Raw genomic sequence first — 23,406 nt, 5'->3', positions numbered from 1 at the left:
CAGAGCCGTGTGGTGACATCGGTTTTCGGTAAGAGCCTGGGAGAGGAAGGACTGAACGGAAATTCCAGAGAGCTAAGGAAATGCTCTGGAGGGCTGGGACTTCGGAGGCATTTTCTATTGTATCATCGGCTGAAACATGCAGCTCTGCTTGGAGGATCCACTTGGTGGCCAACCAAACCTTCCCACCTTGGCTGGGCTGGAAGGATGAAGTTTATTCTAACCAAACTTTCCCACCTTGGCTGGGAAGGATAAAGTTTGTCCCAACCAAACCTTCCCACCTTGTCTGAGTTGAGAAGGATGAAGTTTATTCCAACCAAACCTTCTCACCTTGGCTGGGCTGGAAGGATAAAGTTTATTCCAATCTCATCTTCCCACCTTGGCTGGGCTGGAAGGATGAAGTTTATCCCAACCAAACCTTCCCACCTTGGCTGGGCTGTGAAGGAGATTTGTCCCACCAAACCTTCCCACCTTTGCTGGATTGCAAAGGATGAAGTTTGTCCCATTTAAACCTTCCCACCTTGGCTGGGCTGGGACAGGGGAGGTTCACCCCATGTGTGGATGAAGGTTTCTGCAGGAGATGGACACAGGAGAGGGGAAAATGTTGAGAAGAACCACCTTGTTGGTGTTCCTGGGATTCTTCACGTTCCTGTTGGAGGCTTCCAGGTGTCCCAGGCTCTCTGGATGTGGCACAGGGGTTCCAAGTTAGCTCTCACCTCCAGCACAGCAAAAACAACTCCAGCATTGTGGCCAAAGGGCTCTGATTTGTCCCAACTAATGCAGCTTTTGCTGCTCTGGCCCTGAGCTTGCCCAGAGCTGGCTGTGGGATCCCTGAACTGGAGTTGGCTTGTGCAGAGCACACATGTGCACCTGTCCCCATGTCCCCATGACCCCAGAAGAGACTCAGCTTGGGAAAAAAGCTGGCAGAGCTGCAGGCTGCCAGCCCCAGGGCCAGCAGCATGGGAGCCTGGTGGAAGCTTGCCATGGAAGAGTTGAGTATTCGGCAGATTAGAGGAAACTGTGGGATGTAGCAGGAAGTTTTTTACAATGAGGGTGTTAAAACTGGCACAGAGTGCCCAGAGAAGCTGTGGTTGCCCCATCCCTGGAAATGTTCCAGGACAGGTTGGACAGGGCTGGGAGCAACCTGGGATAGTGGAAGATGGATGGGCTTTAAGGTCTCTTCCAACCCAAGGTATTTTGGGATTTTCAAGTCCTGGTCTTTGCACTTTCCCCCTTTGCTGTGCTCACTGCTGGAGGCAGGATCTGTGCTGTGTGCCAGGGCAGGGACAGTGCTGGGATGAGGAGGTCCAGGAACACAGCACTGCTGAGCAGGCAGCCAAGCAGGGTCTGTGTCCCACCTCAGCTGAGCTGTGGGAGGAGGGACAGGCAGGAGGGAGCAGAGGAGCCCTTGGGACACACGGGAGCCCTTGGGACACACGGGAGCATTCAGGACACATGCTGGCTGCTCTCTGTACCACAGAAAGATGATTTTTGAGGTTCCTTCCAACCCAAGGCGTTCTGTCATTCTGTGAAAGAGCATTTCAGCCACACCCAGCAGTGACAGTGGGGACAGAGCCCTGCAGCCTCTCCCTGCTCTGGACGAGCTGGTCCCAAGGCCCTGCCTCTGTTTATCCTGCTGGATTCCAGGGCAGCTGCTGATGGATCCCCCCGAGCCATCTCTCCTCACCTGGGTTCATCCCTGCTCTATCTTTCCCAGGCACTGTAGGGTTTGGAGATGCTGCTCCAACCTCCACCTTTACACCCTGCTGTGCTCCCTCCATCCCCTGCTGGAGGATGCTCTTCACTGTCCCCTCTCCTGTCCCAAAGCCACTTCAGCTTCTGTCCCAGCAATCATCAACGGGAGAAGTTAAAAAACTCATTACAAGAGGGTCAGGGGTGTTTTCCAGGAATTTGTGTCCCTAAGCAATGAGCCCTGTGGCCATCCAGCCCTGTTAGCCAGTGACCATCCCGGTGACACCTCATTGTCACCATGCCAGGGGATCCTCAGTGCCATCAAGGTGTCACCTCCATGTCTGGCACCTTGTTCCCTTGTGCTGCCCCCACCACCCAGCTCCCAGCACAAACCTGGTGTGTGGATGCAGCTGGCAATGATCCCAGAGGTGACACAGAGCTGCTGTGTCCCACTCTGTCCCACTCTACATGGCCTTCCCCTCTGATTCATCACCACAGAGTGGCTGGAAGTCCCCAGCACTGGTACAAGCCCAAGTGAGAAGGCAGAAGGTGGGTGAAATAGCAAGAAAGTTACAATTCCTGCTGCATTTGGGGTGCTGGGATGGAGAACAGCCCCTGCCCAATGCTGTCCTTCCCCTTTCCTATTTCACTCAGCCTGTCCCTGCACTGGGGACAACCTCCCTTGCAAAGTGTGGCACAGGAGTGAACAGCATTTTTCTCTCTCCTCAACCTCTCCTCGGCCAGGGCTGCTCTTCCAGCATGGATAGTTCCCACTTTTTCTGTGTTTGGGAACACAGGGCCAAGCTGATTTTGCCCTGGCTGCATCCCTGTCAGGTTTTCCTGATAGCCAGCAAAGTGAGAAATTCCTTAGGGATCCAGATGTGTGTGCTTATCTTCACCCCCTCAGGGTGACAGGGACCAGGGTGTCTGGTGTCCTCTTGTCCCTCTGGGTGCTGCCCCCTCCTTTTGCCAGTGGTGGCTCCAAATTAGGATGCAGACCCCCTCATGGCCCTGGGGAGGAGGCACAGACCCATCTATCCACCTGCATGTCAAGTGGGCAAATGTGGCCAGAGAGGAGGTGCTGCTGGTGGCCACCTGGCTGTGACACTTTCTGGGTGTCTCTGTGTCACCCCACATTCCCGCCGAGCTCTGAGACAGGGGATGGAGCCTCCCCACTCCCAGAGCCATGGGGGCTTCCCTGCCAGGCAGGCAGGAAATCACACCCAGCACTTTGAATTTCTCAGGAAAAGGAGAAAATTCCACAAAGGTGGCAAAACAACAGTGAGGGGCTTTGCTATGGAAATGTAGAGCTGTGTCCCCTGGGGCTGGTGGCTCTTGGGACCTCGCTGGGCTCCACCTTTGTCCCTGCTGGCATCTCCTTGGCAGATCCCAGGACTGGGTCCCACTGGTGCTGACAGGTCAAGAACAAACCCCTTGCAGGAAACAGGGAAATAAAGGAAAGCAGAAAAGAACAATTTAACATCCAGGAATGGAAATGACTCAGGGGGATTAAAATGCAGGAACGATGAGAAAGAGGAGGGTCCTGGCCCTGTTTTCAGCCACACTTTTCCCCTCTCAAAATTCCTAAGTAAGGGCTTTGTGAAGGTGCCTGTGGCATCACCTCCCTGAGTGTTTGATTGATGAAGAGCTGCAGCAGAAGCTCCTGGGAGCTTGGATGTGCCCTGGGTTATCTCAGGGGTCTGACCTGGGGACAGAGCTCTGAGGCATGGAGGAACTGGCTGTCCCCAGAGCAATGGACAGGCAGGAATAGTGCTGGATTTGTGTTTTGGGGATGGCTGCCCATGGGGATGTCACCATCAGCCTCTTTCAGACGGGATCAGTCCTGGTCCCCTCATTGCTCCAGCTGTGCCCCACCAAGACTACTTGGGTTTCCCCCTGGGTGGGGAGGGATTTTTCCATTCCTTCCTGGAAATGGTGAACCATATCAGTCACCAGCTCACAAAGCAGCAGCAGCAGGGTGAGGGGATTTGGCACAACCAGGAGCATCCCAATCGCACCCATGCCCTCCCCAGTCACATGGAGGAGTGTTCCCTGCTGGAGTTTTGGGAATGGAGCTCACCCTGTTGCACAGCAGCACCCCAGGCCACGCATTCCTGGCAGGGGGGTCAGACTTGGGACACCCCAAAATGATGCAGATTTCTGAGAGAAGGCAGGGAAGATGAGTTGGCCTCAGGCCTGGCAGCTTGTGGGGATGTCTCCAGGAGGATAGGATCCCCTGGGAGCAGGGGAAAGGCTGGGGTGCTGCCTTGGCTCCCAGCTTGGGGATGTAGTTCCCTTGCAGGGCAGCCTGGGGAATCCTGGCACAGGGAAACAGCACTTGTGGGATTCCTTGATCTCCAGCTCTCCTCCCCACCTGGCTGCACTTTGAATGCAGAGTTTGGGACAGAAGCAGCGACCTGGAGGGAGCTTTATCAGGAAGATTGCCTGGAGAGGTTTGGGGGTTCAGCATCAGTGGTCACGGGACGCTGTCCCTGGGGCTCACTGGTCACGGGACGCTGTCACCACTGTCACCATCACCCCAAGAGATGTGCTGAGGCTGCAAACCTCCTCTCCATCCCAGGCACCTTCCTCTGCCCACAATGCCCCAGTTTTCCAGGCTCAGCAGGGCTGAGGCATTTTGAGAGCCTGAAGACAGCCGAGGTGATGTCATGCCGAGAGTATTTTCTTGGCTCGCTCGCCTCGCTCCAACGCCTCGGCGATAAGGCTGGGCTGAGGTCAGTGGGAGGGTTTGGCATTGCGGAGCCGTGTGTCACCCCACGGAGCCTGGGACAGGCACCTGCACTGCCCTGCCTTCAGCCACATCCCCGAATCCCTGCCCCATTCAGGATGCTCCACCTGGGCAGAGGGTCTGTGCAGGCAGCCAAAGGTACCCCTGCCACTGATCACAGGTCCAGCTGCTGTTGCACCTTCTCCCGAGGAAAACAAAAAGGTTGAGGCTTTATTCGCCTCCAGCATTAGAAAGGAGAGGAAACTCTTGAGATCACTTTCCAAAGGGGTGTTATCAGCCCAGGAGGGGTTTCCTGCCACCAGAATTAGAGTGGTGTGAAGGTAGGAAGGGAAGCAGGATGACGCAGGCATCAATAAGGCCAGGGGGACGAGCCAGGGGAGGAACCCTGGCTGCTGGGGGAGCTGGGCTGGGAGCCCCATCCACCTGGGAAAGAGCAGGGCAGAGCCACAGCTGGCTCCTTTCGGAGGTGCTGCTGCTGGGCTTGGTATGTTGAAGTGGTACATCATCCATCCATCCATCCATCCATCCATCCATCCATCCATCCATCCATCCATCCATTTATCCATAGAATCACAGAATCACAGACTGGGTTGAAATGGACCTTAAAGCCCATCTTGTTCCACCCCCTGCCTGGGGAAGGGACATCTTCCACTAGACCAAGTTGCTCCAAGCCCTGTCTAACCTGTCTGTCTGTCCATCCATCCATCCGTCCATCCATCCATCCATCCCCGTGGTGCTGGGCCTGGGTCATTGTTTCCAGATTCTATGTGTGCTCTGGTCTCCTCTCCACACAAAACTTCACCCTCACTGGGGTTTCAGGGCAGGTGCCAATTCCCAAATTTCAACTTCCATTCATGAGGATTTGTCTTGTCACTAGGAAAAATGGGCTGAAAAACCTTTCTTGAGCTTCCAGATGCTCCTCTGCCTCCCAGCACTGACTCCATCTCTCTGTGCATTTTCACTCCATGCTCCCCTGCCTTTGAGTCTGGTACCTGTTACATGTTGGGGATCTATTTTTTCCCCTATTTTTTGGGAGAAAATCCAAAGGGAGTCAGCTGTGCCTGCAGCCCTGTGCCTGGGACTTTCAGGGTGGGATGGAACAGCAAAACAAGGAGATGAAGCTGGAGACCCCCGTGTCCCCCTCCCCAGATCAGCCTCCCGGCTCTGTGCCAGTCAGAAGATGCTGAGTTCCTTCAAAAGAATGGGAGCTTAATGTCCCGGAGCTAATAAGCAATTTTCCCCTGCACCTGCCTCTCCCCGCCACCTCCCCTCCAGCCATCTGCTGTCTCGGGGCCTCTGGACTCTGCACAGGCAGCCTGGGGCACCCAGGGCCGGGATGGGGCTGCTGCTTCACTGCTTTGGGGCTGGGGGTGCTCGGTGTGTCCCCATGGGTGAGCTGAGGTGCCTTTAGGGGGGAATTTGCTCCCTGATGGCTTCCTGCACCCCCATGTCCCCCCAGGGAGGTGGGTGGCAGAGCCCAAAAGGGGAAACTGAGGCTGGCAGAGCAGCAGAGAACACCCAAAGGTGCCGAGCCAGACACGAGCTGGCAGGAATTACTGCATCCACAGGGAGCTGGCACCCCCAGCCAGAGGGACGTGAGGATGGAGGACACAAGGAGGTGATGCAAGAGGGAGGAATGCAAGGAGAGGGATGTGAAGTGGGGATGAAAGGAGGGGGAAGGTGAGGCGGGGGGGATGCGAGGAGGGGGATGTGAGAAGGGGGATGCGAGGAGGGGAAATACAAAGAGAGGGACATAAGGAGGGGGATGTGAGGAGGGGGATGTGAGGAGGAAGACACGAGGAGGAATGTGAGATGGGGAATGAGAGGATAGGGGTGTGAGGAGGGGGATGTGAGGAGAGGGACAGGAGCAAGGGGAATGCGAAGAGGGGGAACGTAAGGAGGGGGATGCGAGGAGGGGGGCCGCGGGGGCAGAGCAGATGGGGCCGGCAGGCTCGGGGTTGCCCCGGCCCCGCAGACAAAGGCAGGGGCAGATTTACGGCCCGGGACAGCTGGCGGGCAGAGCCGCCCCCCCGCCCGCAGCTGCCGCTCCCGCTCCCGGCCGCGCTCCTGCGCCGGCGGCGGCCCCGGGGCGGAGCGGGGCGGGACCTGCCCCGCATTCCGGGCATAGCAGCGCCCGGCCCGGCCCCCGCGGCCCCGGGACGCCCAGAGCCGCCGCAGCACCGCTCCGCTCCGCCATGCCCCGGTGAGTTCCGCAGCCGGGACCCCCGACCGGCACCGGGACCCCCCGGCACCGGGAACCCCCCGGCACCGGGACACTCCCGACCGGCACCGCCACCCCCCCGACCGGCATCGGGACCCCCCGGCACCGGGAATCCCCCGGTACTGGGACCCGTCTCCGGCACTGGGAACCCCCTGGCATTGGGACCCCCCCGACCGGGATCGGGACCCCCGAGCGGCACCGGGAACGCCCCGGCACGGGGATCTCCTCCGGGAAAAGGACACCCCCCCGGCACCGGGAACCCCCCATCAGGGATCGGGACCTCCCTCGGCACCGGGACCCCCCCTGGACCGAGATCCTCCCGGCCGGGACTGGGACCTCCGGGACTGGGACTCCTCGACTGGGATCGACCTCCCCCGGCCCAGGGAAGTCCCCAGCAGGGACTGCGATCCCTCCCCGGGAAAAGGACGCCCCCGGAACCGAGACCCTTCTCTCTGGGAGCGGGACGCGCCCCCCCATCATCTGGACCCTCCGGGTGAAAAGACCCTCTCCCATGCTGGATCTACCCCAAGGGACTGGGGAACTCTCCCGGCACCCTCCCAGCTTGGGCCGGAATATCCCCACGGCACCTAGAGCCCCCCCGGAAAAATCCCAGACCCTCCTCGGGACTGGGACACCCCTGCAGGTCCAGAACGTCCGGGGATGAGGGGTCCTACCCATCTCCCGGTGGCTCTGTGCCCGGTCCCGTGAGGCCACTTCATCCCCCAGTGCCGGGTCCGTGGGGAGCCAGCTCCGGAGCCCGTTCAACCCGAACCGGCCCCGCTCGGGTGCACCGAGAGCCCCGGTGCTCAGCCACCCCACCGCGGAGGCTGCCGCGCTCTCCCACTGCCGCCACGGGCTCCCACCCCTCCGGCACGTCCCGGCCGCATTCCTGGCACACAATCCCGCGTCCGTCAGGATCCGCACCGCGTCCTGCCCCGGCTGCTTCCCAACCATCCCCTTTTTCCCTCTTGCAGGTGTCTCGGCGTGGCCAGTCGCTGCTGAGGTCCCCCGGGACGCCCTTGTCGGGTGGAAACGTGGCTCTGCCGCCGGCACGGACGGACATGAGGACGGCGGAGGACTCGAACGGGACGGTCCTGCACCGCCTGATCCAGGAGCAGCTGCGCTATGGGAACCTCACGGAGAACCGCACTCTGCTGGCCATCCAGCAGCAGGCTCTGCGCGGCGGCGGCGCCGGGAGCCCCCGCTCCTCCCTGGAGAGCCTCAGCCCCGAGGAGAGCCAGATGGTGCAGCAATCCACGCGGCAGGAGCCGCAGGGCCAGGAGCATCACTCCGACCACGTCTACTTGGAGAACAGCGTCTATCGGCTCTGCCCGCCCAAGGGCGAGGAGCTGCCCACCTACGAGGAGGCCAAGGCGCACTCCCAGCTCCTGGCCTCGCAGCGGGGAGCGGCCGGAGCGGCGCTGCGGGCTGAGAACGCCCCGCGCGGGGCGGACAGCGGGCCGAGGCGTCCCGACGAGGGGCTGAAGGACCTGAAGCACGGCCACGTGCGGTCGCTGAGCGAGCGGCTCATGCGGATGTCGCTGGAGCGGAACGGGGCCAAGGCGCAGAGCCCCATCAGCGCCTCGCACAGCTTCCCGCAGCTCTCCCGCCAGCTCGTCCCTCTGCGCGGGCAGCACCCCGAGGGCACGGAGCCGCGGGGACCTCCCCCGGAGTATCCCTACGTCATCCCTTCCCAGGACGCTTACCTGGCCGATCCCCGACCCTGCTCCCGGGAAGGTCCTGGATTTCAGCATCCTGAGATCAGGTAAACTGTGGCCCCTGGGCTCTGCCTTTGGATGCATCTCAGGAATGTCCAGGGTGGATGCTTGGAACTTGCAGGGTGTGAAGGGCAGTGGAGGGCCCAGAGCAGTTGCTCTTGTCTTCACTGGGGCTAAGGGGGTCTGCTGGGAGCTCCCCCACTCTGCTCCTCTCCCCAGTTCTGCCAGCATGGCTGGGCTTTTCCAACTGGTGATGAAAATTCCACTCCCTCTTCAGACTCTGTCCCCTTCCCATGCAGTAGGAAGAATTTGGGGGTAACTTCGGGGGTAATTTAGGAGCTGGATGCAGCTCAGGAAACAGCTAAAGGTGAAACAAGTATGGGGCAGGATGGAAGGCAAATATGCTCCCTGCTCCATGGAAACCAATCCCGTGGTCCTGAGCTGGGAATGTCCATGTAACTTGGAATTGCTGCTGAGCAGAGCCTGGGCTGGTGCCAGGTGGTTTGAGGTCCCTTTGGCAGCTCAGTGCCTCTGGCAAAGCCCCAGGCTGACTGTGAGATGGACATCTGGGGGTCCAGGCATTGCCTGGAATTTGAGGAGGACTGGAAACAACCTCTTCCAGTGTGGAAAATTATGGGAAGAAGTGAATTGGTGGCTCAGTGGGAGGACACACTGCTCCCAGCCCTGCTGATCTATCCAGGCAGAGAATGATAGCATCTCCAGCAGGAAAACCTTCTCCTTCCAGGGAACAAAGAGGGGAAGGGGAGCCGCGAGGAAGATGTATTTATTCTTCCTTGCTCCTATATCATCCCGCAGGAATGCAGGTCCTTGGCGGGCAGCCCGCGGGGGAGCGCAGCGGGGCCGGGCCGTGCACAGCCACCCTGCGCAGGGTACTCCAGGCGGGATGGTGAGCTGGGATGCTGCAGCAGTGGCACAAGGGGCAGCCGGGCTGGCCTGGCCCCTCTGAATGTAAAGAGGACATATCCACAGTTTGGCAGTGAGGACCTAAGCCAGGAGCCCTTGCTTTGCCCAGAAAACAAGGAAAATGGGTAGCACTGCCAGCTTCCAAGGTGCATCCTATGCCAGGCTGTCTGCAGCATTCCCAGGAACAGGAGGGTCTGGGGGGTTGGCAGCCTATCCAGACCCACTGGGCAGGTCCTGGAGGGGTCAGATCAAGGCACCCCTGCAAGATGGGATTTGTGGTTAGAGGGCAAGTGCTTCCCAGCCCTAAAAAGCAGTACAGGCATTCTCAGAGCCTCCTTCCTCCTTGGGGGTGACTTGGAGAAGTCAGCACGTGCTTGGTGGGACGCTGCAGCTGCAGCTGGCTATCCCACCCTGCCGAACCCTGACACCCCCTCCTCCCGCCCCGCAGGGTGCTGCCCACCCCGGTCCCGGCCGCCTTCCTGCCGCTGTGTCCGAGCACGCTGGGCCCGGCCGGCGTGGAGGCCCTGGTGAGCGCCCAGGCCGTGTCAGCGGGCAGCCGCCTGGCCCGGGCAGACGCCGTCCTGCGGGAGAACGAGAGGCTCCAGCGGGAGAGCGAGAAGCTGCGGCGGGAGCTGGAGAGCTGTGCCGAGAAGGCGAGCCGCATCCAGAAGGTGAGGGAATGGCGGCAGCCCCGTGTCCCCCCTGCCCCGGGGGACGCTCGACCAGCTGCTGTGCAAATTCACCCCCTTCAGTGATTTAATCCCTTCTTCTCCTCCCTCCGGCGGCTTGTTCCCCTCGGAGCAGCTGCGGCACGGCAGCCGGGATCGGGGAGAAGGAGCCCATTCTCCAGTGACCCTCTCCCTCCGCCTGTCCCCCCATCCCAGCCGCCACAGAAAGCCCTTTGTGTGGCCATGTACAAGGGGCGGCTGTTCCCCGCGGCTGGGCTATGGCAGAGCCAAAATCTGTGCAGAGACTCTTCCTTAAGAAAAAAGGCAGGAAAAACTCAGTTCCCTGCCCCCGAATGTGTGCTGGGGGTAAATTTGGGGCGCACTGAGCTCCTCTGGCAGCTCAGATTGGGCTGAGCACCCCGGCTGAGCTTTGGCTGGCAGCTCCCTTTCCTTTCCTCATTCCATGAATGTCTAACCCCTGCCTGTCCCTTCCTCCACCCCAGCTGGAGAGCGAGATCCAGCGCATCTCGGAGGATTACGAAAACCTCGTCAAGGCATCTTCCAAGAGGGAAGCCTTGGAGAAAGCCATGAGGAACAAGAGAGATTGTGAGATGCGACGGCTCCAGGACTTCAACCGGGACCTGAAAGGTGAGGGACCCTCTGTGTCCCCATCCCTGTGGGTGCTCTGTGTCCCCCGGGTGTTTCCACGGGAAAACAGGCTTTCCCCACTTCCTCCAGCCAAAATCTTGTATTCAAATCTTAATTGGGTTTGATTGTTTTGGACCAGAGCGGTTGGAATCAGCGAACAAGCAGCTGGCCAGCAAGATGCAGGAAAGCCAGGAGAGCAACCAGGGCAGCGTGGCCAAACTGCTGGCACAGAGTAAGTCCCGGGGGACACCCATCCTTGCCCGGCTCCCCGTGGCGTTGCGAGCGGGGCTCTGCTGGAGGAGGAGGCGGTGGGTGTCGGGCGGCAGCTCTCACCCTTCCCCAGGAAGGATGGAGCAGCTCTTGGCGCTGGACTCGAGCCATTAATCCCGGCGGCCGGCCGGCGGCGTGACCCGCATTCCCCACATTCCTGCCGCAGCGCCGGCTCTTCCAGCACCAAGCCCGCACTCCCGCCCCACGCCAGCCCTGCCGTTCTCTCTCTCCTCCCTCCTGCACTTCGCAGCTGTGCCAGCCTGGGCTTTTTTGGGTGGGGGGGAACGTACCTAAAGTTTATCAGAGAGACGCGGTGTTAGTGTTAGTAGGAGGAATTGCATCCCCTTCCCTAAGGTGGCTGGATTCACGCCAGGCATGTTTCACCCTTCCCGAGCTAAAATTTAGGCTGGAATGTGGCAAGTAAAGACTTTTGGCCACCTGCCTAAGTGGCTGGAATGCCCTTGACCCCCACTTGATAGAAGACCTGGAGGAAGGGGTGGCACGGTCAGATGTGGGGCAGGAAACAACCCCCTCGGGGCTTCATGGAGCAGCCTTAGGGAAGCCAGATGTGTGAGATTTGTGGGGTTCCCTTGCAGGCTACGAGCACCAGCAGGAGAAGGAGAAGCTGGAGCGGGAGGTGTCCCTGCTGCGCAGCGCCAACGAGGACCAGCGGCGGCGGGCAGAGCTGCTGGAGCAGGCGCTGGGCAGCGCCCAGGCGCGGGCGGCCAAGGCGGAGGCAGAGCTCCGGAAGAAACGAGCCTACGTGGAGAAGGTGGAGAGGCTGCAGGCAGCCCTGGGGCAGCTGCAGGCCGCCTGCGAGAAGCGGGAGCAGCTGGAGCTGCGGCTCCGCACCCGCCTGGAGCAGGAGCTGAAGATGCTGCGGGCTCAGCAGGTGGGTGCCGGCGAGCCGCGGAGGGTCGGGCGAGGCTCGGCGGGTGCTGCATCCTCCCGGCGCCTCCTCATCCTCACCGGGGCTTTGTTTTGGCCGCTGCAGAGGCAGGCAGGCGCCGCGGGCGGGGGGACACCGGAGCTGAGCGCCCACACGCTGTCGGAGCAGCTGAGGGAGAAGGAGGAGAAGATCCTGGCGCTGGAGGCCGACATGACCAAGTGGGAGCAGAAGTACCTGGAGGAGTGCACCATGCGCCAGTTCGCCATGGACGCCGCGGCCACGGCGGCCGCCCAGCGCGACACCACCCTCATCAGCCACTCCCCGCGGCACTCCCCCAACAGCAGCTTCAACGAGGACCTTCTCCTGGCCAGCCACAAGCACCAGGAGATGGAGAACAGGTAGTGCCACCTTGCCAGAGGCATTTTGCCCTCATCAGGCTTTTTCTGTAGTCTGGTCGGGCAGTGCCTGCATCCTCCTCTCCCTATCTGGCTCCTCTCCCATCTTCTGCCTTTCCTCCTCTCCAGGTTGAAAGCCCTTCATGCCCAAATCCTGGAGAAGGATGCTGTCATCAAGGTCCTGCAGCAGCGCTCTCGGAGGGACCCCAGCAAAGCCCTGCAGGGCTCCCTGCGGCCGGCCAAATCCGTGCCCTCCATCTTCGCCGCCTCCGCCGCCCCAAGCTGGCCGGGGGCTGGCCAGAGTGACCGGTCATCTGAGGGCAGCTCCCGTGGCAGCACAGGTAAATAGGGACACCTGCCCACTCCCTTGGGGGTGGGGACCTGCTTGCAATTTTCCCCTGTGATTTTGGAGTTAGTCTGGGGAGGGGGAATTCAACCAGGACCACCCAGCAATCCCAGAATCCCAGAATGGTTTGGGGTGAAAGGGACCTTAAAGCTCATCCAGTTCCACCCGCTGCCATGGGCAGGGACACCTTCCACTAGCCCAGGTTGCTCCAAGCCCCATCCAAGCTGGCCTTGAACACTTGAATCCCTTGCCCTGAATCCCTAACAGAGTCTCCTCCAGCAGGCAAAGCCAGCACTGAAGGCACAGCAGCTCCCACTGCCCTTCCCCTGCCATCCCACTCCAAACATGGCAGCAAGGATGGCAGCACACAGACCGACGGAGCAGCCGGGAGCAGCGGGCAGAGCGAGGGCACCAGTGTGCTGGGTGAGTCCCCCGGAATGGCACGGGGGAGGGAGTTGGGATGCCCCAGCACGTGGGTTTAGCACCCTTTGGATGGGTTTTGCATAAGCATCAGTAATTTTTTAAGGCATTTTTAAGGCCCCAGTTGAGTTGGATGGGTTCGAATCCCTGTGAATCCCTGTAAATAAATCCCTTCTTTCTCCGCAGAGAGCTCAGCCGCTGCCAGAGCTCCGGACCTGTCTGACATGGTGGAGATCCTGATTTAAGGCCACCCAGGGCTGCACGGTGGCTCCTCCGCCCTTCCTGCCAGCATGCCGGGATGGAGAAGCCTGTGGGAAGGAGGGACTGAGCCAGGAGCTCAGCGGTGTCCCCTCGGCCGGTCTCGGCAGTGACTCCGGGCTGTGGGAGGGTCACTGTCCCCCTCGGTGCCCACACGGGTCCCTGGCTGCGCGGGGCGCGCTGGAGCCCGGGGACCCCGCGCTGGCTCCATCCCCATCCCGGCTCCATCCCCATCCCAGCTCCCACCTCTGGGCCTTGGCCATCTGCACCCACCCAGCTGCTTGGCTTCACGCTGGAAAATCCCTCTCCAATCGCCCGAACTGTTCCCACAAGCTGAAGTCTCTGCACGAGGGCAGAGCTGGGAGGGATCCTCCATGGATCCGCGTGGCCAAGCTGAGCACTGGGAGCTCCAAAATCCCACCACCTGCACCCTGCCTCTGGGTTTTCAACACGGGCGGGTGAGGGGTTTGCAGTGGGGTGACAGCAAAACAAAAATGACAATGGAGGGAATGACAGGTGGAGGAAAAGCGGAGGTGAAAGGCTCCGAGGATGCTGATGGAGGCAGTGGGATGTGCCATCCCTCTCCTGGCTGCATCCCCCGGCTACTGGCAGCTGGCTTCTGCCCGTAGCCAGCGCCAACATCCTGCTTCTCAGAGCTTCCCATCCTTGCCCTTCATGTAAATATATCTATTTTTCTTTATTTCTTTCCCCTTTCAACGTGTGCATTTGCTGGCCAACTGCATTTTTTTATTTTTCTCTCCCCAGACACGTAAAAAATGCGTTCGGTTCTCGTGCATTGTTTACAAAATGGAAAAGAAACAAAAAATTATGAAAGAGGAAAAAAAAACCCCAAACCCTACGACTTAATATATTTTATATTAATATTGGTATTTCTTTTTAAGTATTTTTTCGTGCTGTGAACTTTTTTCCTGCCAAAGATGACGAGTTCTTGTTTGTGCGTTTTAAGTTATCTTTAAGTATTTAAACGTAAACCTGGCTGTTTCGTTACGCCGCCCTATACCGAGATTGCTGTAGCATTCCACTTGGTATAACAATATTTTAATAAAAAAACCCAAATATTGATCCATGGATTGTCTTTTTTCCCATGTGATGGGGAGAGGTGGAGGTGCCGCCAGGGGAAGAGGGTAGGGGGTTGGTGACCCCTTGGTTCAAATCTCCCTCCCAGCTCCCCAGGGCAGAGATTAGGGATGCAGCTGCATGGGAGAGGGAAAAAAATTCCCAAAATCCATTTGAGATCCCATTCATCCCACCTTCATGGGGGAAAAGGATGGAGTTGTCCAGAAGTGTCGATGTAGTGTCCTTCCTGCTCTTGCATCCCTGCATCCCTGTGTCCTCAATCCCTGCACCTTGGTGTCCCTGATCTCTACATCCCATAACTGCATCCTGATGGGATCCTCCTCTTCCTCACAAAACCCCTTCCTGCTCTCCTAAGCCCCCACCACAGGGACCCCCTGATGTCTTCCAGCATGGATGGCTCTGCTCCCCAAGCTCTTGGCTTTGTCAGCCATCTCCAGGCCCTTCCCACTCTGCCTGGCTCCTTGATAATCCCAAAAAACCAGAAATTTTCCAGGTGTTGGACTTTTATGTTCTAATAACTGTGGCATTAAAGCTTCCCAGGCAACATTCCTGGGGACTCTGCCATCTCCAGCCAGGCCAAGGCTTTCCCTTTGTGCATCCCTTGGTATGAATTTGCAGCTCATCTTTGTTATCCCTCTGACCCTGGGAGCAGGAGATCTTTGCTCTGCAATGAGGTTTAGCCTGGATTATGTGGAACAACGGCCTCAGAAACCAGTTTTTCTGCCAGCTCCTCCCTGGAATCATGGAATCATGGAATTGTTTAGGTTGGAAAAGCACTTTAAGATCATCAAGTCCAACTGTTAACCCAGTACTGCCAAAGCCACCAAAAACAACATCCCCAAGTGCCACATTTCCATGTTTTCCAACATTTCAAAGGATGGTGATTCCATCCCTTCCCTAGGCAAAATACCTTAGGATTCCATTGAGGATCACTGGTCTTGGTGGGACAGCAGTGCTGAATCCCAGCTTAGCCCCACACTTCCCACTCAGGAATCTGGCAGGCGTATGGCAAAAAAAAGTGAAAATTTGGGCTTTCTATGGCTGTGGGACAGATCTCCATCCCTGAGGAGCAGGTTAGAGAGACTTGGAGCAATGGGAATCTCAGAGCTGGCATCCTCCTTGCACTCATGACTTCTCCTGGGCACTGCAAGCAGGAAAACCAGCTCTGCCCATGGGGAAAGCTGAAGAGGACCCTGAAATGGGAAGAACTGGGTGGGAAGCTCACAGGGAACTGTTGAGGTTGGGAATATATTTAGGAGATTCTGGCAGCTGCCAGCCAGGGCCATACCTGACCTGCCTCCCCCAGCTCCTGCTGCTCCAGAGCCCGGGAAGGCCGGCAGCATTCCTGGCATACCGCAGCTCTCACACCCCACGCTTTATTTACTCGAATCCGGATGCAGAGTGGCCTGGCTGCAGGTCTGGCTGTTTGCAGGGAGCTTTCTGGGACCAGGGGTTCAGGGAATGGACTTCTGTTGAGAGCTTTGCCCATTGATCCTCACCCCCAGGGCTTTCAGTCTCTGGAAATCAGAAAAAAGGACAAAGCCCATCTGTGGATATTTGCAATTGCAATACAGGGAGAGGATTCCTAAATCCAGCAGGTAGAGCAGAAGCTCCCAGCTTCTCCACACTTTCTGAGGAGCTGTGTGTTTTGGTAGGGGTGCAGTTCAGCCAGAGCAAGACCCCAAAGGAGCTCCACACCTTGGCCATGGAAGCTGCTGTGGGGTGTGTTATCACCTGCTCAGCCCTCACAGGCATTTCCGTCTGCCCTTCCCATAGCATCTCCCTGGATTTCACCATCGGCATTGCCTGGACCCACTGCCCTTCATCCCATGTCTGTCTTTTATTCCTTATCCCTGTCACCATGGCATGGCTGAAATACCCCATGGGAGCCAAACCTCCTGCTCCCATCCCTGTGCCTGTGACCTCTGTGCCTTTGATCCTTGCCTCCTGGTGTCCCTGCATCCCTGTGTCCTTCTATCCCCGTGTCTTTGATCTCTGCATCCCTGCATCCCTGTTACCCTGAATCCTTGTTTTATGCATTCCCATGACCCTGCAGCCCTGTGTCCTTGAGCTCTGCATCCCTGCATCCTCAATCCTTGCATCCCTGTCCAAGAGACAGAGCTCCCATGCCTTGCAAGGGGCTGATGGAGAATCCTGCAGAGTTGCTGCCTGGGTTTGCACCTGGATGCAGCTCCTCCTGTGGGCTGGACATCCACACCCCTGGAGAGATGGGAAAGGGCCAGCAGGCTCTGCTCCAGGTGCCACCAGTGTCACCTTGGTGGCTTTGGCTGGGGCAGCAGCTCTTGTGGGTGACAAGGAGATGGCTCAGCTGCTGCAGGGCTGTCTGGGGAGTTCTGGTCCCTGTGTGGTCACAGTGGGCTGGGACAAGGCCAAGGGGCTCCTTGGGGCTCCCTGGCTGTCCATCAAGCCCCTTTCCCAGCCAGGAACACCTCATTCCCTTGGTGTCACACCACAGCAGCCTCTCTGCAGCTTTGCTTCCTGCTTTTCCTCATTTCTCTTTGGAGAATGGTGTTATTTGGTCCTTGGAGCACCCTTGAATTTTGGCAGGTCCTCTGTAGGCCCTGGTTCCTCCTCATCCTCTCCTCGTGCATCCCTGCTCCTTTTCCACTTGCTGAATGCCAGAACTGAATCGGGAAAGACAAGCTCATCACACTCTCCTTCATATAGGAAACTGTTTCAAAAACCAAAAATTCCTCACCAGAATCTGGGAGAAGGGCAATTTCACCCCCCTTCCAAATAATCCAGATCCTTGTGGGGGAAGTCAGGCAAGGCTGTGGGCCAGCCCTGCAGCCGCTTCCCAGCAAACCAGTCAGGCAAACCGGCTGCTTTCTCTCGCCTCAAGTCCCGGCTTGCTCGTCGGACCGGCAGGAATGAAGCTCTCCCCGCTGGTCCTGCTGAACCCTTCCCTTCCCCCTCCCTCCCTCTCTCATCCCACCCCTTTCCCAGGGGTCCCCCAAGCCTCCAGGCTCCTCTCTTGTCCAGAGCTTGTTGGGGGGGTGCGGTGCCCCCCAGGCTTTTTTCTGCCAGGGGTCATCGCTCCCTTCCCGAATTCCTTGCATTGGGCTTTGCATTCCATTGCCGAATGAGGCACCCTAAGGTGTTCCCTCGCTGCAGAGCATCAGCTTGCATTTTTTGCATTCCCATGACCCTGCACTCCTGTGTCTTCTATCTCTGCACCCCTGTGACCTCAGTCCTTGCATCCCTGTCCCCCTGGCTTCCCCTGCCCCTGCGAGGGGGTGGCTGGAGATGCCTGCTGAGCCCCCAAAATGCCTGTGTGGCAGAGATGGGATTGCAGGATGGGGGTTGTTATTTCGGGGTTGGCCATGACACCCTCCAGGATGCTCCATCCACTCAGCCTTGGAGCATGCTCCAGCTTGGCAGCTCCATCCCCACCCTCCCCAGCCCCAGGTCCTCCTGAAACCCTTCCTCCAGGACACTTGGGGAGGTGTGGACAGTCCAGGTGTCGTGGTGGGGCTGCCCAGCTCCTGCTCTCCCAGCCAGGATCCCCACCTGGGCTCTGCTGGGCTCAGCAGAAGCGGTCAGAGCCGCGGTGCGAGCGTGGCGAATTCCTCATTCCTCTTCCCTGCGCTGTGCTGCCTGCCTGCCATCTTTGCATGCAAACAGTAAACAGGCTGTTATTATCCTGGATGCTTTGAATAACTGTGGCTATTTTTTCTCTTCCCAGTATTCTAAAAAGGCAAAAAATTCCCTGCGGTTTCTGAGTCAACTTTTTTTTCCTCGCTCTCTTTTCTTTCCTTCCCACCACCTCTGTGACCTTGAAAAACCAGGCGGATGAGCTCCCTGGCTGGCTGTGCTCGCACCCTCTCCCCAGCCGTGCTCCTGCTGCTGCTCCTGCTGCTCCCCGGGGCTGGAAATAAGGGAATTCTGGGCTGAGGCTGCTGGTGGAGCAGCCCTGGCAGAGCAGTGGTGGGCAGGATCTGGCCTGCTGGGCATCTTGCCCATCTCCTCCCTGGGACGAGGTGCTAGGGATGCTCAAGGAGGTGTTAGGGATGCCAGAGGAGGCTGGGGATGCTGGAGGTGCTGGGGATGCTCAAGGAGGTTTGGGATGCCCAAGGATGCTCGGGATCCTTGAGGTTCTGGGGATGCTGCTGGAGGTGGCCAGGGATGCTGGAGGCACTGGGGAAAGGGAAGGGAAGGGAAGGGAAGGGAAGGGAAGGGAAGGGAAGGGAAGGGAAGGGAAGGGAAGGGAAGGGAAGGGAAGGGAAGGAAAGGAAAGGAAAGGAAAGGAAAGGAAAGGAAAGGAAAGGAAAGGAAAGGAAAGGAAAGGAAAGGAAAGGAAAGGAAAGGAAAGGAAAGGAAAGGAAAGGAAAGGAAAGGAGCCTCCTGCTAGAGCTGATGGGTTTGGGGCTTTTTTTTTTTTTTGGTTGCTTGCTGAGTTTGCTGTAGCAGGAAAATTTTAGAGGTTTGTGGCAGGTCATGGCACACAGGGCTGGATCCAGCATGGATTGAAGGGCAAGTCTCTGGGGTGATGGGCCACATGCCACCACAGGGTGCTGCAACACGCTCTGGCCGAATATCTGGAGGGAACCAGGGATTAATTAACTGGATGTAAAAATTTGTGGTCATTAGAAGCTCATTTGGAAGCAAAGGGGCTGGGGAAGGGCAGGAGGCTCTCAGCACTTCCTTGGCTGGATGGGGAAATGACATCCAGCCACAGGAGATGGAGATGGCAGGAGCCATTGCTCCAGGCAGGGAAAGCCTTTAAAACCCACCCAACTTCATTTCCCAGGTCTGTCTCTCCCAGCACAGACTCACTCCACACTAATGCTGCTCAGGACATTTCAAGCGAAACTTTGATTTCAAGTATTTTCCCATACAGAAGTGCCTTGGTTTCTTTTTTTTCAATTAAAAAAACTTGTCTTCTTCCTTCCAGGAAAAATTGGATGTTTGGCCTTTCTGCCCACTGCAGGGGAAACCTTTCATTGTGATTTTCCTTTCGTCTCCTCTCTCCCTGGAGCTAAAACTCTTCCGAATAAACAAGAGTTTAAGAATGTGTGTTGGTTAATGAAGAAGAAGGGGCCCATATCCCACTTTCCCAGAAAATCACAGAAGTACTGAATTTTCGGGAAAACAGTTGGCTTCAGGCCAAAGGAAAGTTTTAACTCCCAACACTTGAAATTGTATATGTACAAAGTTTCCTTGAAACATGGCAGGGGGAGAGAATCACTTTCCTTGAATTTCTCAATTTTTCATTCGAGAAAGCTGGAGAATAACAAAAAAAAAAAAAAAAATCCAAGTTTCAAGGAGAAAAACACAAACAGAAAAGCAGAATGTGAATTTTGGCCTCGATGGAAAAATGACACAGCCTGGAAAATATTCCCACCCGCATTTTTACAGCCTTAAAGTGCGATCCTGTTATTTTTTTTCCCTCTTGCATAGGGTCCAGCATGAAGTAACACTACCCAGCCTCGCAATCCCATGGCATGTCCCAGGAATTTGTAAGCAATGTTGTATTTGCCGAGTAAACAGGGGTCGGGACAGAGGGTAGGTCAGGGCCACGTGTGTCCAGAGCCACTGGAGAGCAGCTCCTGCCACTTTTGGGAAGGGAGGGCAAAGCCCCACCACCCTGACTGGCTGTCCTGGAACTCCAGGCATGTCTTGGATCTACCAAAAGTTTAGGAGTGTGTTTCCAAGGCAACCAAAACATTATTTTTTCCAGCTCACCCCCTCCAAAAAAAAAAAAAAGGTGGAATTAGGAAAAAAAAAAAAAAGAAATGGAACCATCAGAGGAAATTCTAAGAAAATGAAATCAGATGGAAAACTGGCAGGCTGGTCCCTCTCCCCGGCCCTCCCTGAGGAATGCTGGATGCATAGGAGGAGGGAAGATGCTGATGGCTGCACACCAGGGCTGCCCTTGCCAGCTGGGGCTATTCCTGAGCTGCTGCCCCATGCCCAGACCAGGAGCGGCTCCATCCCGGAATAGAGCCCCATGGAGACATTACCCTATTCTGGGTTGTGTCCCTGCAGAGTTAAATGTGTCTCCAGCACCCGGGAGGCTCCATCCCTGTGACCCAAACACAGCTTGTCCTGCACAAAAGCCCCACTATTTTGGTCCTTGCTCCTTCCTCTTCCATCCATTTTTCTCCCCACCTCCTTTGGTTTGTGGCTGTTTAACAAGCAGCTTTGCTTTCCTTCCCCATGTCTAGCTGGCTGCAAGGCTGAGCAGTGCATGGAGCCATCATGGGTTGGGAATGCCCATGGATCAGTGGGGAGGAATGCTCAGCATTGCCCAGCACCCCAGCTTGGCAAATCAGGAAGACTGGATTGCAAATCCCAGGAATTTTTTTGCACTCTGCTCTCTTGTTTACGGCTGCTTGCAGGGTGTAATCCCTGCTGTCCTCCTCTTCTATGCCAGGCATTTGCTGGCAGTGATTCCCTGTCCTGCCACGGAGCTGCACCCAGGAGAGTGTGAGGGAAGCTGGGCAGACAATGCAGGAAAATCCACTCCTGCTTTGTGAGGCCCAAAATGGCTGTAAGGGAGAAGAAAACCCATGGAAAAGACGGATGTGTGCTGAGATCAGAGAGGCAGCTCGTGGCTTTGTGGTCAGGGGAGCAGGAGTGAGTGGGAATGGACATCTCCCTCGGGACTGCTGCACCATGGGCTGACTGGGAGGCTTGGAGAGAGCTTGGAGAAAGTGTCACTCTGTGGTGGAGCAAAACAGTCATCCCAGCACATCACCATCACCCCCCTTGGCTTCTGCTCCCTTCCAGACAGGAGAACCAGTCCCATGCCTTCCAAACCACACACTCTTCATGCTCCACCAAGCACCGTCCCCACTCCCATGGTCCAAAGACCATCTCCAGTCCATGGTCCACCTCCACTCCCAGTGCTCCTTGGAGGCTGGTGCCCTGCCAGGTGGGAGAGCACTGAAAACAACCCTGAAGCTGGAACATTTCCAGCTCCACAAGCTCTCCTGGCTTCAGCACTGGCAATCCCTGGGGCTAAAACCAGGGGTCCTTGGGCTGACCATGGCACAAACACTGAGGGATGAAATCCTGAACATCCAGGCTCCTGCTGTGCTGTGGATCCCTCTGGCTGACTACACACAAACACAGAGTTATGTGCGGCACAACCAAGGCATGGCTGTCCATGTCCCCAACTGTCACATCTCACTCACTGGCCAGGGAACAAAATCCTGGGATGACAAAGCAAGAGAATTCCAGGGTGAGCTCTACCACCATAAAACAGTCTGGAGAAGAGAGGGCTTTGGGGTTACCCAATTGCAGCCTTTCTGTGTCTAACAGAGCTCCAAGAGAGCTGGGGAGGGACTTTGAACAAGGGCATGGAGGGCCAGGACAAGGGGGAATGGCTTTCCACTGCCAGAGGGCAGGGTTAGATGGGATATTGGGAAGAAATTGTTCCTTGAGAGGATGCTGAGGCCCTGGCACAGGGTGCCCAGAGCAGCTGTGGCTGCCCCTGGATCCCTGGCAGTGTCCAAGGCCAGGCTGGACAGGGCTTGGAGCAACCTGGGATAGTGGAAGGTGTCCCTGCACATGGCAGGGGGTGGGATGAGATGGGCTTTAAGGTTCCTTCCAACCCAAACCATTCTGGGATTCAGTGATTCCATCCTGCAGACAAGAATTTGCTGGGTAACCCCGGTTGCTCCCCAAGCCTGACTTTCAGAGCATGACTAGAAAGCGCTGGCTGGCTCCAACATGCCGAGGCAAGCACTGCCTCTTCCTGCAGGTTCTGCAACAAACCGCTGCTGCTTTGCTTTTGTGCAACACCTGGAATGCTTCCAGAGGCTCGGCAGGTAGGGAGGGATGGGAGCCTCTGCCGGGAATGCTGCTGGGTCAGCCTGCTGTCCTGCACTGCGAGGTTGCTGCTGAGCCCTGTTCCTGGCACAGTGGGTTGGGAATGCACTCACCCCCTCCCCAGGAGCAGAACCAAAGCAGATTTTTTTATTCTTTATTTTATTTTATCGTGTTCTCAAATGGTTTCCCAGGGGCTGGGGAAAACCCTCCTCTTGCATTCAGGTTTTCTACAGAAATTCCACAAATTCTTTCAAAACTCCCCAACTTTCTCAGCTTCCCTGCAATCTCAGGGCTTCACCGTTCTCCAAAACCTGTGGAATGAGCAGTATTTCCTGGTGTTGAAATGCTGACGTAACAGGGTGGTGAATCAGTGGGGATCTTTCTGCCCAAACCGTGTTGTATCACTGTTAGTGCTGAAGTTTTGCTATTTTAATCCACAAAGCCCCACACTATCCAGCCGGAGTAAATGGCGAGTAACTCTGCTGTATCCAATTTCAAACCTAGGGACTGGTGAGAACTGTATTAATGCAAAACTATTCTGGTTGATGGGACCCTGCTCCAAACAGACTGGATGCCATGCAGTAATCCAAGCAGTGTGTAACATTATAAAGTGTATAAATAGCCCTCGCCGGGTGTGTCGGAGGGGCAGGGGGAATTACAGCAGAAGTGTTTGCCCTGGAAAGATGAACTGAAAGCCAGAGATGGGCCTGGGGCTTGAATCCACACTCAGTGAACTCAGTCCTGGCTCCTGCCACGTTACACACACTAAAATGGGTTGGCTTTGCTTAATCCCTTCACTGCCTTTTGCAGGTCTTTAAGTGACGCTCATCAAACTGGGCTGCTGGTCCCTAACTGCCAGTCCCCTTCCCTGCCACCGCCTCACCAAGGATGGTTTGGCTTCTCCAAAGTCAGAGCTGCCTGCTGCCTTGAACCCAACTCCTCAGCCAGCAGCATCCTCATGTTCTCCCAGCTTTTCCAAGAAAAAGCTGACGCAGCTGCAGATTGAGGGGCAGAGGCCACGGAGCCACCAAAACAAGGACAAACGAGTCCCTAGCTGCCATGGCATGACGCGGGGAGATCCTTGGAAGCGACAGGGGAGCACATCACCCCCCAGGTCATGGCAATCTGGCCCCCGAGGGCCAAGTCCTGCTCAGATCCCTGCGCCCCCCTCCTCCAGGGTGAATGAACTCCAGCGCTGGAGTTTGGAGCGGACACTATGTCCACATTCTTCAGCCCAGGGCCGGGAATGTCAGCTCCTGTCCCGACGCCAGGGGCTTGCATTCCTCCCCGATGCTGCTCCCAAAAAATGCCAGCCC

The 23,406-nt window shown here is 57.2% G+C and overlaps 1 protein-coding gene across 4 annotated transcripts; it reads left to right on the top strand.

Annotated features, from left to right (window-relative positions):
- The first annotated feature begins 9 nt into the window (after positions 1-9).
- AMOTL2 (angiomotin like 2) lies at positions 10-14,278 on the top strand. Of its 4 annotated transcripts, none has more exons than XM_085069921.1 (10): positions 10-28; positions 7,634-8,424; positions 9,750-9,972; positions 10,473-10,617; positions 10,757-10,849; positions 11,484-11,779; positions 11,882-12,174; positions 12,301-12,512; positions 12,785-12,940; positions 13,124-14,278. In XM_085069921.1, the coding sequence occupies exons 2-10, from the start codon at positions 7,721-7,723 to the stop codon at positions 13,180-13,182; spliced, it is 2,181 nt and encodes a 726-aa protein (XP_084926047.1). In that variant the 5' UTR covers positions 10-28; positions 7,634-7,720; the 3' UTR covers positions 13,183-14,278. The 4 variants fall into 4 exon arrangements, with proteins under 4 accessions (XP_084926047.1, XP_084926049.1, XP_084926048.1 ...); XM_085069923.1 differs by lacking the exon at positions 10-28 and adding an exon at positions 6,495-6,641 and having other exon boundaries at positions 12,800-12,940; XM_085069922.1 differs by lacking the exon at positions 10-28 and adding an exon at positions 6,495-6,641 and having other exon boundaries at positions 12,797-12,940.
- Positions 14,279-23,406: the final 9,128 nt, after the last annotated feature.

Source organism: Lichenostomus cassidix, chromosome 9 (genome assembly GCF_008360975.1).
Source record: "Lichenostomus cassidix isolate B80296 chromosome 9, HeHo_3.0, whole genome shotgun sequence".
NCBI lineage: Eukaryota > Metazoa > Chordata > Aves > Passeriformes > Meliphagidae > Lichenostomus > Lichenostomus cassidix.
The sequence above is the reverse complement of the archived record's forward strand: the minus strand, read 5'-3'. Positions and strand labels throughout refer to the sequence as shown.